Source organism: Schistocerca serialis, chromosome 2 (genome assembly GCF_023864345.2).
Source record: "Schistocerca serialis cubense isolate TAMUIC-IGC-003099 chromosome 2, iqSchSeri2.2, whole genome shotgun sequence".
Taxonomy (NCBI): domain Eukaryota; kingdom Metazoa; phylum Arthropoda; class Insecta; order Orthoptera; family Acrididae; genus Schistocerca; species Schistocerca serialis.
The window spans coordinates 315,379,977-315,397,433 of NC_064639.1; the positions used below are offsets into that span (position 1 = coordinate 315,379,977).

The following is a 17,457-nucleotide window of genomic DNA, read 5'->3' on the forward strand; positions in this document are numbered from 1 at the left end:
TATGATCACTGTTTACACTTCTTTTCAAGTCAAATAACAATATACATGTCAATTAAAACACTTCTGTCAAAGCATGTTACTCTTTCTTAAATAATTATAATTCAAACATTAAATACTATAACAGAGATCATCTTTTTCATTTGCAGCCTTTTCATTTAGTAAATATCCTTCCACTCAAGACATTGCTATGATTCTTAAAAGCTACAAGTTCAGACCATATCAGGTAAGCGTATGCAATAATTTTTGTTACATCATTTTTCATTATCATCACTTTCTTTATGCTTCTTTACAAGTCAAATAACCACATGCATGTCAAAACAGTTCTGTCAAATCTCTAGTGTTTTGTCAGATATTTGCAATTTTGTTTATGCAATATATAGCTGGAACCAGCCCAAATGAATCCTGCTTACCACATGTTACACACAATGCCCAGCATCGATGGAATGCATTGGCTTGCTTCCCATTTCAAATACAATGATTTTTAAATTGGGGTTTTACATGCCCATTTGATAGCGCACTACCGGATTAGTCTAGTGTGATATTTGTTTTACCGATATGTATTAACAGGAACAGTAAAACCCGAGGGATACACAGAACTCCAGCTATGACTGAGCAGCACACTTCTGCATGTTGGTAGCAATCAGCAGGGGACAGGGTGGTCCTGTCACTAATTGAGTACTTGGTATTCTTCATGTCTTACTGTCCCAGTTAATATGTAATGGTAAAATGAATATCATACTAGTCTAATTTGGGATCACTCTGTAGAATGAGCATGTAAAAATTGACTTTAAAAATCATTTCTGTTTGTAGCAGGAAACAAACTGATGCTTTACATCAACACTGGGCATCACATGAAAGACATGATGAGCAGCATCTGTTTTGGCTGACCCCAGCTACATGTTGCAAAAACAATATACCAGAGAAAATGCACCTAGGAACTCTTAAGAGGGACACCCTGTATTAATAAAATAGATACAGATAAAAAATCTAGTCACCAAGTGGAAGCGGGAGATAACACATATAAAAGATATCAAAATGCACAAGCTTTCAAGACCAGTGGTTCCTTCTTCTAGTGAAATAGTTTAAGGGAAGGAAAAGGCAAAGGAATAAAGGAAAAGGACTGTTAAGGTTTAGGAAATGAGGAGCATAACAGAAAAGTCACTCAGAACCCTGGATGAGGAGAGACTTAGTGGATGGGATGAGTAGGAATGCTTGTACATTTCCATATCTTTTATACAGAGGGGTCCAGAAAAATGTAGACACTCTTTGATGGTTAATATCTTCAGAACAAAAAACATACCGTTGCAATTTTGCATGGTTGTGTAGGCCATTGTTTTCTCAACAGATCTTGGTACACACTTTCCAGTAAATGTCAGTGCAACAATGAATGAAGTAAGATTGTTGTTTGAGCAGTGGAAGACCATATTAAAGTGGTACTGGATGTATGAGAACATGATGGAGGTACAATGGCAATAGCATAATGTGTATGAATCTCAGCCACCAACATGTGCAACAATTTATTACATTCTAGATAAATTTGAAGCCAACAGTACCATTTAGGAAGTGCATAAGGAAAGATCTGCTTGACTAAAAACACCAACAAGTCCAGCTTCCAGCACTGCTGTGTTGCAACATTTTACTAGATCACCTAAAACTCTGTGAAGTAGGCTGCACATGAAAGGGAGGTAAGCCGATGAACTGTATGATGAATTCCGAAGCTGCAAAGTGGAAAGCGTACATTCCAAGATGGCTGCATGGTACGAACAGAGGTGACCCAGATTGATGGATGGAGTACTGTGAGTGGTTTGAAAGTACACCTGACAAGGATGAACAGTTCGCAGGGATGGTTGTCAGGCCTGATGAGGTAGAAAACATCACATAGTATATTATGTGATGTTTTTATGGAAAGGCTGTTAGATGCTGAGAAAAAACAACTAATACTCTGTACTGAGTAAATATTAAGGTACTAGTAGACATACTTTTCCCACAGTGGTTACCTAATTGACTTCTCATTTTTGTTCTATAGCAACCCCTTTGGTTAAAAGAAAAAGCAGATGTGACTTTTATGGAAACCCTGTAAAAATATTTTCTTAAATCATTACACTGTCAAATGTTTATCCTCTTCTTTTGATGAACTATAGTTTGAAGACCATGAAATTATTAGTGCAATGATCACTTGGTACAGATTTCTTTGTCACATCATTCTATGTATTATTATTATTATTTTCACAATATGATTTTATGTTTATGTCAAATTCTGTAATATTTCTTGCCACTGTTGGTGTGTATTCTATACACTTGCATGAGGCCATTGGGTATATCTGCCCACCTTCCTGGCCATGAGATAAAGCACCATGGAGGTCCTCTGTCTCAAATTCCCAAATTGTTTCTGATAGTAATAAGTAAACAATATTTTGCACAACTATAGTAACTACTCTCACTTTATAACATATACTTCAGGTTATCAGTTTTCTTCACAATGCTAAACATAAATTTAATGTAATAATGTTTTCTTGTTTGAAGTAAATGCTTCTTGTGGCCAAAATACAAATTATCCAACTGTTTGCTGACTTTGCGTGTAACATAATCAAAGCTGAAATAAGTATTAGTATCTGCATACTGTGTATTAACATACTTATTTTTATCATTATTTAATAGTACTGGTATGTCTACATCTACATCTATACTCTGCAAAGCACCATAAAATGCATTGCAGAGAGCACATCTCATTGTCCCAGTTACTAGGGTTTCTTCCTGTTCCAATCACATATGGAGCATGGGAAGAATGATTATCTGAATGCCTCTGTATTTGCTGTAATTATTCTAATCTTGCCATCATGGTCCTTATGTGAGTGATACATAGGGGGATGAAGTATGTTCCTAGAGTCATCATTTAAAGCCATTTCTTAAAACTTTTTTAGTAGACTCTCAGAATAGTTTATGTCTATCTTCAAGAGGCCTCCAGTTCAGTTTATCCAGCATCTCTATGACAATCTCCTACTGTTTAGACTTGTGATCATTTGTGCTGCTTGTTAGTCCTATCTGGTACAGGTCCTACACACTTGAGCAATATCTTAGAATGGGCAACATGAGTGATTTGTAAGCAGTCTCCTTTGTAGACCGATTGCACTTCCCTAGTAGTCTACTTCTAAACCAAATTCTACCACCTACTTTTACCAATGAATGAGTCTATCTCATCATCCCACTTCATATCCCTAAAAGGTGTCACACCAACATATTTGTATGAGCTGGTTGAATCCAACTGTGACTCATTGATACTAGTCATACAATACTATATTTGTTTTTGTTTGTTTTTTTTTCTTCATTTTGTGAAGTGCACAGTTTATATTTCGAAAATTTTGCACCGCTCTGAAATGATATCAAGATCTGACTGAATATTTATGCAGCCTATTTCAGGCAGTATTGGTAACTTAAGACACCATTAATACTACCAGATAATAAATTTTCAGAAGTAATCTCTTAGTATCAAAAGGCCATGGCATTTCAACAGTCATCTACATATACATGGCAATTCTTCAATTTATACTTAAGTTGCCTGGCTGAGGGTCTTTTTGAACCACTTTTACACTATTTCTTTACCATTCCACTTTCTAACGGTGCATGGGAAAAATGAGCATTTAATCTTTCTGTATAAGCTCCAATTTTTCTTATTTTATTATGATGATCATTTCTCCCATTGTAGGTTGTGACAATAAAATATCTTCACATTCAGAGGAGACATTACTGTAGACAATAAGTTACCAGTAATAACAGATGTTGAGAAATTGTCATTGTCACCTGAATATAGTAAATTCTCAGCCATAGCAAATGATGGTAAAACATTTGTACTAATAGGAGCTGATAAATTCTCAGCAATGAATGAACGTAGCAAATATTCGCTAGTAACAGATGTCAGTAAAGTCTCAAAAGAAATGGAATGTAACAATTTTTTGTAGTAAGGAATCCATTAACTTATCAGTATTAACTGAACATAGTAGCTTACACAAAATGAAAAACTGTTGGAATTGGCCAACTCAAGTAAATACCTGGGTGTAGTAGCACTTTGTAGGAATATGAAATGGAATGATCACATAGGTTCAGTCAATGGGAAACCAGGTGGTAGACTGTGGTTTATTGGTGGAATACTGGAGAAGTGCAATTAGTCTGCAAAGGAGATTGCTTACAAATCACTTGTGTGACCAGTTGTAGAATATTGCTCATGTTTGTGGGACCTGTACCAGGTAAGACTCACAGGTGATACTGAATGTTTACAGAGAAGGACAGCATCTATCACCACATGTTTATTTGATGTGTGAGGGAGTGTCACAGAGATACAGAAGGAACTGAACTGCAAGACTTGGAAGACTCTTGATGATAGATATAAACTATCCTGAGAAAATCTATTAATTAAATTTTGAGAACCAGTTGTAAATGGTGACTCTAGGAATATACTACAACTCCTATCTATCACTCACATAGGGATCCTGAGGATAAGATTAGAATAATTACTACACAAACAACCATTCTTCCTGTGCTCCATATGTGAATGGAATGGGAAGAAACCCTAATAACTGGTACAAAGGGATGTACCCTTTGCCACGTACTTCATGATGGTTTGTAGAGTGTAGATGTAGATGTAGAATTCATAACACTGCATTCACCCAACCAAGTCGCTTCATTAATTGATCAAATCCATTGCAATTGAGAAATCACTTCACAGTATACTGAGTCTTAAAGGAACAGAACCCATGGAGTTTAAGAAACTGGATTCTATGAGAATGTCACATGCAAAGCACTGACTGTGCTTGCCACCTGTTGTTGTCATGTGCTCTTGCCTGCAGCTGCTGCATGTTGTGTGTATTGTCTCATCACTCATAGATGCTGTGTTGGTTGCTTGTTGCCCCACCTAGCTATATTGTGTAGAAGTTGCTAAAAGTGGAAAGCACACTGCTAACTAACATAAATGTCATAGAGCTCATGTACTGCATAATCTATCACTCCCTTTTTTAACTAATCTTGTATTTGAGTCACATTGTGTTTGAAGAATATGTAACACACATGAATCTTCTGTATTTGCATTTGACATGCAATGTTTGATTAGATTCTTCTTGAGAATGGTATAATTGCTTTATCACTTTTAAAATTTCTTTATAATTCTTAATGGTTATCAAAAGTCATTTGATAATGTCAAATGGCATATTTATCTTCTTGTTGATTTTCCTAACAAAAGCTTGATTAATGTTGTCAAAAAAACCACTTATGATTCTTCTTTGTAGATAATAATAATTTGGAAACTGTTTTCAGTTCAAACGTACAGCACTTCTTGATGTCATAAATAAACATATATATCACTTTCAGTTATCTTTAGTTCTTTTGTGCTGTCAATATTATATACATATAAATCACACCATGCATCACAGTTCTTCAATAATAATGACAATTAACCTCTTAAATTTCTATAGATGAGATGTGAGGTGTGAAATTCACTATTTGGGTGAACCAGATATCTATAATTTAAGTGCAGCTACTCATGGAGGTCCAGTGTAGGCTGTAATTATGGTATGGCAACAAAACTTTGTAGATATGCTAATGCCTTAATGTGGAATTGATTTACATTGGAACAAAATTATTTCCAACTTTGGCCGCCAGGAGCAGATCTGGCATTGTACAGTGTTTGTATGTCAGCATGTCATTAGCACTATCATTTGACAATCCATAATATGAGTGAACCGTAAAGATATTGAAAAGAGAGACCACGCACTATTAGTGAAACTGTTTCATGTGTACCACAGCAATTGCAGTGCTTCAATGTGAGAGTATTATTGACTGATAGATCTGAGGAGAGGACTCATGTCATTAAATGGCTTAAAGAAGATGATAATGAAATTCATACACATGGGTGAGCTTGTTGTGACACTTGGAAAGGAAGGCATACTATCACAGTGGAAGTTATTGAAGAAGTTGCTGTTACTGTAACTGACCATGCAGCATGTGCCTCAGGTGGTGCTAGTACTTGTGAAGTGTCATGAGAATTGTATACCCGTAATCAACAGCACATAAATTTTGCATTCTATATTATACTGGTACCTGTACAAGATCAAGACAGTGTAGACAGTGTAGTAACTGAGACTTTATGATCTGCAGCAACAGTCTGAATTTGCTCTTCAGTTGCTGGCATGGACTGTAGTTAATGGAGTGTGGCTGGACAATATTCTATGGAGTGACAAGGCACATTTTAGACTAAGAAGTACAATGAATATATAGACCTGTCAAATTTGGCGTACTGTTAAACCATGTGTTGTGCACACACCATTGAACTCACTGTATGTGACTGTGTGATGAGGATCCACAAGCACCTTTATTCTTGGTCTGGTCTCCTTTGAAGAGAATGCTTCCAGAAGGCCTGTCAGGTGTACTGTGACTTCTGTATACTATCAAGACCTCCAAGTACTATGTGTGACTCCTACTTTGGAAGAGTGCAATTGTGTGGAAACCACTATTTTTATGCAAGGTTGGTCAATACCTAATGTTGCCTGCCCAGTAAAAGATCTGCTTAAGGCAACCTTCCATGAACGTGTTATCTCCAGAGGTTTTTCAGATGTAATACTTGCAAAATCATTTGATCTGAATCCATTTGACTTTGGGTTCTGGAGATATCTAACAGAATGCATTTACCAGGGACACATTTGCTCTCTGTCTGATCTGAAGGTCAGTGTATGGCAGTACACTGCTCATATTCCTGCTGTGATCAAATGTTGATCATGTTGTTTTACGGATGCAATATCTTGTCAATGTCTCCAGTGCTCATATTGAACAAATTGTGAAAGCAGTGGTTAATAATAAAACCATCATTATAACTTTCCCACTTGTTTGACTTTTTCTGCCCCAGTCCCATTTCTAACACATTACATATGCAAATATTTTCTTTGAGTACAACAATTAGCATATCTACCAAGTTTCACTACCATATGATAATTACAGCCCTCACTGGGCTCTGCGAGTAACTGCACTTTAATTATAATCACACACACACACACACAGTTGTACGACGCAACAGGTCAGAGCTAGTGCAATGAGTTCTTCACGTGATATTCATTGGACTGTTTCCTGTAAATGCATGCCATCTCAGTGCACTTAGAAGAGAGCTGTGGCAGTGACATGGATCTGTTTTTGTTCCTACATAGTGATTTGCAAAGATGGAAAAAATCGAGATTCGAGCAGTGATTAAATACTTCATAAAGAAAGGTATGAAAGCAAAGGACATTCATGCCAATTTCCAGAATACACTGGGGGACTCTGCTCCTTCATATTCAACTGTTTCCAAATGGACAAATGAAGTTAAATTTGGTTGGGAGAGCTTAGATGATGATCCACACAGTGGTTGGCCACAATGTATCACTACTCGAGAAAGCATTGCAAAAGTGCAGAAAATGGCCGTGGAGGATTGCCAATGAAAGTGCATGAAATTGATCACACTTGCAAGATGTCATCTGAAAAGGTATATCACATTTTAACTGAAGAATAGAAAAGAAAAAATTATCTGCAAGATGGATGCCACGACTCTTCCATCGAGACAATGTGTGCCCACACACGTGTGCTGTTTCCATGGCAAAATTACATGAACTAAGGTATGAATTGCTGCCGCACCCACTTTATTCACCTGATATGGCTCCATCAGGCTTCCATTCTTCCCAAAACTGAAAATTTTTCTTGATGGATGAAGATTCACTTCAAACAAACAATGTATAGCAGGAGTTGATAACTATTTTGCAGTCCTGGAGGAAATTCATTTTCAAGATGGGATCAAGGCATTGGAACATCATTGGACCAAGTGCATTAATCTACAAGGAAACTAAATTGAAAAAGAAAAAGAGTTTCAGTGATGTAAGTACTTTTTTTCTATGCGGTTCAGAGAACTTTTCAAACCGTCCTCGTAGATGACAAGGCACATAAAACTTCACACTCCTGACTTTTGAAGTGAAAATTCCAAATTTAACTATGCAAAAATTCTTTACCTTCACTGTAACATCCTGCTAAATAAATTTGGTAACTTTATTTTTCGAGGTGTTAATTAAATCTTTATGATTAGCTCTCGTAAGCAAGCACAGAATTGGAAATAGCTCAGATGACTCAATAGAAGAAAGGCCAGAGGACCAGATAGGATGCTCATTAGATTTGATATTAAAACTGATTAATTTTCTATCAGTTTGCTGTAATTCCCAGGAAAAGGTAATTCCAACACATAAGGAAGATCACAATACCAATGTGCAAAACTACAGCTCTACATCACTGGTGTTGATTTATTGTAGACTTATGGAATTAAAAATGCTCAGAAAAGTTTTCCATCACCAGTGTATCTACAAAAATGTGTGGCTTCATATTCAAGGAAGTAAGACATGAAATAAGCTCTATCAACTTTTTTAAAAAAGAGAGAGAGAGAGAGAGAGAGAGAGAGAGAGAGAGGGAGGGAGAGAGAGGAAGAGGAAGAAGAAGAAGCTTTACAACAGGAAAAAAGATTTCATCTTTGCACATATGTGAAACCAAAATATGTTGGTGGGTATCATTCGGTAGTGCATGACTCTACGCTGTGCATTGTAACATGCTGGGATCATCCTCGATATGCTGTCCACAAGATCGCTGGGCATTGCTGCTCAAGACTGTCCAACTCTCAGATGGTAGCCGTGGCCCTCCTGAGAAGGTTTCCTGCAATGACACTGCAAATTTCAACTGGTTCATGCCATCTTCAGTTGGTTCATGTTAGTAGCTACCATAGGCCATTCCTCTCAGGGTTGATTCTTGACTCTGGAGGAAAGCTTTCACAAGGTGGTCATGGGATGCTTATACATTATCATCTAGAAAGATGAGCCCCTCTTGTCTGAAGGGCTGGACAATAAGTTGGAGGATCTTGTTCCAGTACTGCATAGTTCTCAAATTATCATTGTGGGCTATGAGAGGTGTATGACATGATGCTGGCCCTATACATGATAGTGGCCCACAACATGACTGATGTATCTCACTGCTGAATCTGTGGGGCTGCATGTCTGAGACCTGCACTGTTACCTGTTCATTTCCACATTTTTCTTTGGTGCACATCAGACATCAGACAAATGATGTACTTGTTTGTGAAGAGTACCTGATGCCACTGATCCAGGTTATGTTCTAGGTGTTCCCTTGTCTATCATCCTTGAACATCATGGTGCTGTTGGGGTCTGTATTGTTGTTTGTAATAGATTCTAGAGGCCCAATTGATCATTTGGAGAGCACTGAATAAGTCTGGGATACCAAATTACTTTAGAAAAAGAAAAAAAATGGGGTGTGCCATTCAGTTGCACTCTACTTGGGATATGTGCAAGCCATTATTTGTAGGTAGAAGTCATCAGGTGTTGTTGTTTACTGGGGGGCAATGGTATGGACTTCATCAGGCCCTGAAGCTTTGTTCAGTTTTATCGATTTATACTGTTTCTCAACTCCACTGACACTAATACATATATCATTCACATTTTTGGTGGTACGAGGTTCAATTTGGGACAATTCTCCTGGGTTTTCCTTTGTTTTAAGCATTTCAGCTTTTGCTTTGCAGGGTAGCAATTTCAGTACATGCCTTTTTTGCTAAGGACTGGACACTAACTTTGGTGCCACTATCAGCCTTTGCATATTATCAGAATTTCTTTGAGTTCTGTGAAATATCACTTGGCAATATTCTGCTACAGTAATCATTGAAGACATCACACATTGCTCTCCTGACAGCCAAATGTGTTTCAATCAGCATCTTTCTGTCTATAGACCTTCACTTTGTTTAAGATCTATTAAGCAGTTATCTCTGTTTCTTTAGATGTTTCTTTACAGTGATTGAATGCCATGGATGTTCCTCCCATTATGAACTGTTCTACTGGGTGGATATCAGGTAAATATCTATCTACTACATGGTCAACTATTCTTTTAAACTAGAGCCAGAGTTACTCTACACACTCCTGCCCTGTGCTGAAGGTTTCAAGTTCCTCGTTGAGATATGACACTACTGATTTTTTATCTAGTTTACTGAACATATTTATATTTGTGATTGTTTTAGTTGTCCTTTTTACTTTGGTAATCATTGTTGCCACAACTGTGTCATGGTCACTGTTACCAGTTTCAATGTAGACATCCCAAAGATGTCAGGTCTATTTGTCCCCATTAGATCCAATACATTTCTATCATTAGTAGGGTTCCTAACTATCTGTTCTAAGTAGTTTTCAGAGAAGGCATTTAGTAATGTTTCACAGGATGTCTTATCACACCCACTACTAACAAAACTGTAATTTTCCCAATTAATTGTCAGATGATTAAAGTCTCCAAAAATGATTACAGTATGATTGGGGAACTTAAGTACAAGTGAACTGAAGTTTCCTCTTAAGTTTTCAGTTACATCAGGAGATGAGTCTGGTAGGCAATAGATCGATCCGATTATCATTTTATTCCCACCCTTGATACTGAGTCATGCCCAAACAATTTCACATGCAGCTTCAGTGTCTATCACTGGTGGATTTGAGATTCTTGTCTACTGTGACAAATACACCACCTCCATTTCCCTTTTGCTTGTTCTTTTGATACACACTTAAATTTTCCTCAAAAATCTCACTCTTATCAATTTCAGGTTTTAACCAGCTTTCTGTACCTAGTATTCTGTGATACTGGGTTACACCACCCATATAGACTGTATATTTCATCAAGCTTCTGACTGCAATAACATTATGTAAGTTTATTTAATTTAAAGAAGAAAAATATTTTGTCATAATGTGATTGGAAAAATAGGGAAAGAAAGAATCTGTAACATAATGGTAACCGGTATAAGGCATATCTTTAATGTCTTGAGTTTCACAAAAGTGGTAGTATGTTCAGTTGATGCCCCTTTGGTGTAAGTCAGTTCAGTGGACAACTTCACATGCTACCATACAATAACAATGCCTCCACAGTCTACGCATGAAATGACTAGCAGGAACCTGTTGATAGTATCAACAGTGTACATGAGCTGTGTTGCCATATTTACAACTGCAAACACTATGTACCCTATTGAACTGCATTGGAAATGCAGGTTTATTTATCCCCATTACACAGATGTCTGTACATAACAATTTGCTGTGGTCAGTTTAGCATTGAGGAAGAGGTTTCTGAAATAAAAGAAACACAAAAAATGAAAATTAATGAGGGTGATGCAAACCTTTTTTTATAACGTTTCACATTGGTCTCATGTGTGATGAATTTCCTGGAGAATGAGCAACTCCCATGTAGGAATCAACATGGTTCCCACAAATGTCAGTCATGTGAAACACAGCGTGGACAGTTTGTTTATGAGATCAAGAATACAGTAGATGGCAGAGCACAGGATGATGTTTTTCTTGAGTTGCAGATAGCCTCAGACACAGTTCTACACTGTAGTCTAATAAACATTATACTTGGATACAGAATGTCCAAACTAATATGCAACTGGGTTGAGGGCTTCCTAGCAAATAGAACTCTGTGTATCATTCCTAATAGCATGGCATTGCCAGAAGCAAAGATAACATCCAACATACCTCACGGCAGTGTGATTGGGCTGCTGCTGTACACAAAGTACATAAATGACTGACTGGTAACCTATGTAGCTATATGAGACTGTTTTGAAGATGAAGAAGCTGTTATCAGGGGAGTTACATAATTAGAAACTTGTTTCAAAATGACGAGAGACTTGTAGATGACCTTTGTTTGATCCAGATATTAGCATCTGGGCCTAAGTATTAATAAATTTAATGTAATCCATGAGGCAAGGTAAAAAAATAAATAACATTTCTGATTCTTTCTTTTTTGTAATTATAATAGTGTTAACAACTATTATCAGAATTTTCAGATAATCTCCTGAATAAAAGTAACAGTTTTATTATTATGCAAAATAATACACCTTTGTCCATTAAAAACCACGACACTAAGAAGGATAGGATACAACAAAATTTTAAATATTCTGCATATCCAGTGTGGCATGAAGAATAGATGATTACATTTGTAGGTTATTCTGGGATACATGGTCTGAAAAATATAGTACACAGAGCTGCCAATTTTGGCAGCAACAAAGACTTAAACCCAGCTGAATGTGGATGACAGATACGACTGTGTTATTCCACGCAGCTTCAGCTGTATGCCAGGGATCGTGAATCTTAGTGGCTAGTGAATGATGGTGTGCCATTTCATGGCAAACACATGACCAGATATTTTTAATTAATAAGAAATTTGCAGAACATGCTGGTCTGGGCAACTGTTGAGCAGTCTGTGTTGAGGTACATCAGGATAGCATGGATGACCTGCACTCTTGCCTTTTGCTTGTTGAAAGGTAATATCACTGAGACCTCAAAGATTGGGTGCAGGCACCAGACTCAACACAGCAGAAATGTTAAGGATGGCATTCACATGACCAGCAATGTGATGCAAAGGACATTGTGTTGTGTCCTCCATAGCACCCTACACCATGACACAAAGTGCTTCCCCTGATGATGATGACAAATGCAATCACGCAATGTTCAGTCTCCTAGGAACCTCCATACATGGCTAGTTCTATTGTGATATTGTACACAGAACTGGAACTCAGCTTAAAAGATGACATGGTGCCACTCCTGTGACCAGTGTTGTTGTTGATTGGACACTTGTCAGGTGAGCCTCTTTATGGTACCGTGTCAAGTAAAGCTGCAAATTGTCACCATATTGTCAGTCCTTGGAGTGCCAAACAATGTTACTTTGTACACATTGTTCTTGTCTTGCTGACCCAAAATATTTGACATGACTATAATGCTGCTCAATTGAGTGATCAACACCATTTTGTTGGTTCGTGGTAGAATATTTTACACATTATGAATGAAAGAACACACAAAACTGGTGTATATTTTATAAACCAGTTTTCATCTGTTATGTCAATGCCAAATACAAACACAAATATATATGTGGCTGTGAACATTTTGTGTGATCAAAAATGTTAAACCAGCAGCACATCTACATAGTATTTCAGCTGCTTTCCAAAGATGACAATTGTTACTGTAAGTTCAGGAGTAAACTGAGAGGAATTATTTCAGTAAAAATGTGATGTAAACTATTTAGCTAAGATGAAATATGTGACACACCAAATAATGAACCACATAACAAATTGCAAGAACTGTTCGAAGAAGAAAAATAAGTTGAATAATATATAGTCGACTTTGGTTAGATATTCCAAGGGGTTGGTTGGAAAAGATAATCTTGTCCTTAGCAGGATCAATATCACAAACTGGTAAAATATTACAAGTGAAACTAAAGAGATGAGTGAAACAACTGTGATTATAAGAAGTAAGATTTTTCTAATAAAGTGAGTGCAACTATAGTAATTGAAATAAAGAAAAAATGGGGAATGTTAGGAGTAGTAATTTACAAGATGGTCTGAATGGGATTGTTTGCAGTATCTACAGTTTTGCTAAAATCTTAATCATCTGTATATCCAAGAATGTAGCACAACTCATGCCTATTTGGCTTTATTTACATGCCATCTTTATCGTGTTGCAATTTTTTTGCTTATTAGTGTAAATGTAAAAATTAAATTTGAGATACTCTGTACAAATTAACTTAAGAATGAAAAATTTTAAGTTTAAATGTACCTTGAATAGGTTCAAAAGATGAGCTTTCACTCGCGATGAGCAATAGCTTATGATTATCAACTGATACTTCAACTGGGCAATAGATAGCTGCATTGAAAATAAGCCGAAAGCGGTACCTGGAACCCTGAAAATGAGATGGACAACACTTTTATTTACTAATTACTTAAAAGAAATGAATAGAGGTCACTGATATTGATGGTTTGATCAACAGCAATTTTCCAGGAAGGAAGTAAACATTACAATACACTGTTTTCATATAAATCTGTCACTGATTTAGAAGTACAAGTTTCTGATAAATTATAAAAATAACAGATCATTCATTTGACTATTAAAATTCAGAAAAATTTAATAACTGAAACTATTTCCTGCCATTGTTCTTGAAAAAGTACATAAATTAAATCATCACAAAATATGACATATGTGAAAGGAAAAAGTATTGTCCATAAAACTGAAGTTAGACAATAATAGAAACATATTGCAGCCTATCATTTGATATTCATGGCACCACTGAGTAACACATGACAGTAGAAATCAAAAATCAATATTAATTGATGTCAGACTTTGCTACTTAATGAAAATAATCTTCTTGGAATGCAAGTAAAAATGTCAATCTAGAAGGTTCGTCTTATTTATTTTATTCAGTGAAAGAAGTCAGTACGCATGAAAGCTGGGAACAGGAAGTAGGAATAGCCAATTAAGACATGGAAACATACAGAGGGAATTTAAAAATGTTACACTGAACAGCATAAGTGGATTAAGACAAATATGCCATACAACTCATGGTTTCCTTCCACCACACAACTTTTGTTAAACTATTCTACATCTACATGGTTACTCTGCAATCCACACTTAAGTGCCTGGCAGCAGGTTCATCAAACCATTTTCATACTACTTCTCTACCATTCCACTCTCGAATGACACATGGGGAAAATAAACACCTAAATCTTTCTGTTCGAGCGCTGATTTCTATTATTTTATTATGATGATCATTTCTCCCTTCGTAGGTGGGTGTCAACAAAATATTTTCACATTCGGAAATGAAAGTTGGTGATTGAAATTTTGTAAATAGATCTTGCTGCAAAGAACACCGCCTTTGTTTCAGTGACTGCCACCCAAACTCGTGCATCATATCAGTGACACTCTCACCCCTATTGCACGATAACAAATGGTTCAAATGGCTCTGAGCACTATGCAACTTAACTTCTGAGGTCATTAGTCACCTAGAACTTAGAACTAATTAAACCTAACTAACCTAAGGACATCACACACATCCATGCCCGAGGCAGGATTCGAACCTGTGACCGTAGCAGTCGCTCGGTTCCGTCATTAGTCACCTAGAACTTAGAACTAATTAAACCTAACTAACCTAAGGACATCACACACATCCATGCCCGAGGCAGGATTCGAACCTGTGACCGTAGCAGTCGCTCGGTTCCAGACTGCAGCGCCTAGATCCGCACGGCCACTCCGGCCGGCGCACGATAACACACAATGAGCTGCCCTTCTTTGCACTTTTTTGATGTCTTCCATCAATCCTACCTTGTAAGGAACCTACACTGTGCAGCAATATTCCAGCAGAGGACAGACAAGTGCAATGTATGCTGTCTCTTTAGTGGGTTTGTCGCATCTTCTAAGTGTTCTTCCAACAAAGTGCAGTCTTTGTTTCACCTTCCCCAGAATATTATGTATGTGGTCTTTCCAATTTAAGTTGCTTGTAATTGTAATTCCTAGGTATTTAGTCAAATTGACAGCCCTTAGATTTGTGCGATTTATTGTATACCCAAAATTTATCGGATTTCTTTTAGTACCCATGTGGATGACCTCGCACTTTTCGCACCATACAGAAATTCTCTCTAGATCATTTTGTAATTGGAATTGATCGTCTGATGATTTTACTAGATGGTAAATTACAGCATCATCTGCAAACAATCTAATGGGGTTGCTCAGATTATCACCTCGATCATTTATGTGAATCAGGAACACCAGAGGACCTATGAAACTATTTTAGTGATGGTAAAATTTCTGTGCAACTCAGTAGGTATGTCAGTGGTTTCTTGGGCACTGATATACCCGTGGCTACAAGCTACTAAGGTCATTGGTGCCTATCTGAGGCCAGAGGAGGTTTGAAGAGAGTGAGCGATTCAAATGGAGAGGTGCCATGCAGTGGCACTGGGGTTGTTGGAAGTAAACTGGAGCAGCAGCAGCAGCCAAGGTTTGGATCACATGGAGTGGAAGCATGCATTGTTTCTGTTAGTATTTACAGAACCTTAGGCAATTCCAGGGCAGTCACTTCTGCATTGTGGATTTGCAAGACTTATGAAAAGCTCACTTTTGGAAATACGCAAGTGTCAAGCCCGTGGGTTTCTCTCACCTTCCTGTTCAATACCAGTGTCACAGTTGTCATAATTTCCTAGTATAAGTACATCTCCCAGTGTGGTTACTGTACCTATATTGTGTGTGTGTGTGTGTGTGTGTGTGTGTGTGTGTGTGTGTGTGTGGTCAGATTTTCTGAGACACAATTATGTCCAAGTAGTGCTCATTAATCTAGCTCATGCTTAGCACCAGTCATTAGCAGTATCAAAATAAGTTGTATTGAATTTCATCCTTGGAAGCATTTCTTGATTACTGATTGGTGTTAAAATATTTTGTGTTCATGTCTAACTTGTTGTAAGTTTCAGGTGACACCTGTTTAATATGGTCTAAAACTGCATGAGTCGTTGATCTGTGCTAGATTTATGGACCTGTTGTTCATACAAAGTTTGTTAATGTTCAGATGCACTTGCAGTTACTATTTTGCTAAATTACTGTAATTTGCTGTGTACTTTTGTTTATGTGTGAAAGCACAGTTGTGAGTTAACAAGCACCAACTGAGCCCAGGTGATGGTTGGTCACTGGGTCAGTTCAAATTTGTACCATGTATTGTCTACATCATTCTGTCTTGCAGTGTGACACATTCCCTCATCGCTGGTATTGATAAATATAATTAAGGTGCTTATGTATTGGATTGTTGAGTCTTGGGTCCAGCTGACCTGTTAAGTAATTTAGTTCATTGAATAACATTATCTTGAGAATTTAACACCTTGGTTTAAGGCTAACTAATATCATTTCAGCAGTAGGTGTTGTACCACCTCACTTAAAACTTTCACCTCAATCAAAACCTGTTCTGATATTTGATTATGCCATTGAAGTAATTGGCATTAAGTCTTTATTTCAAAGAGTCCTGTGTGGAACAGTGATTATTCCAAGATTTAGACAAGTTTGGTAATGTTTGCCTTGTATTTGACATTTGACATTGCAAGTCTCACATAGTCTTGGCTGTTAAATGTTTCTTGTTCTATTGAGGAAAGAGCGGCATTATTTTTCCATGCCTAATCTGGGTATAAATTGTTTGGATAAGAATAGCAAGGGAAGACTTACTCCCTTAGTGCCGCCACATCTCAATGCCAGTTAATGTATAATTTGAGATCTTTTTAATTAAGAGGAAGAGATAAAGAGGTTGACACAGGAGAGGAATTCATGGCGGGCCACATCAATCCAGCCTGTCTCTCTATAAGGTAAAATTCATCACATTTTTATGAAACGTACTTTTATGCTGTTAAAGTAAGTTCACAGTTTATTTAAGTGCTTTAATGCTGTTTGGGTAAATGCCCATTTTGTTTAAGGGACACATGTGCATCTGTGTTTTGAAATATTTGTGTATAGTAATCCTTGATGGATTTAGACCAGTGATCTGGGGTTGTGTGATTGATGTTTTGATTAAAGAGATGATTTAATGGTTTAATAAAAGTTGTTAATATCAAAGAGCAAATTATACAAAAAAGGAATTTAA

The 17,457-nt window shown here is 37.0% G+C and overlaps 1 protein-coding gene across 1 annotated transcript in view; it reads right to left on the reverse strand.

Moving 5' to 3' along the window:
* Positions 1–17,457, reverse strand: part of LOC126455534 (uncharacterized) — a 205,752-nt gene that overhangs the window by 81,726 nt on the left and 106,569 nt on the right. Inside the window, exon 6 of the mRNA XM_050091284.1 lies at positions 13,629–13,752. Within this exon, the coding sequence (XP_049947241.1) occupies positions 13,629–13,752 (124 nt within the window). The remainder of the gene's footprint in view (positions 1–13,628; positions 13,753–17,457) is intronic.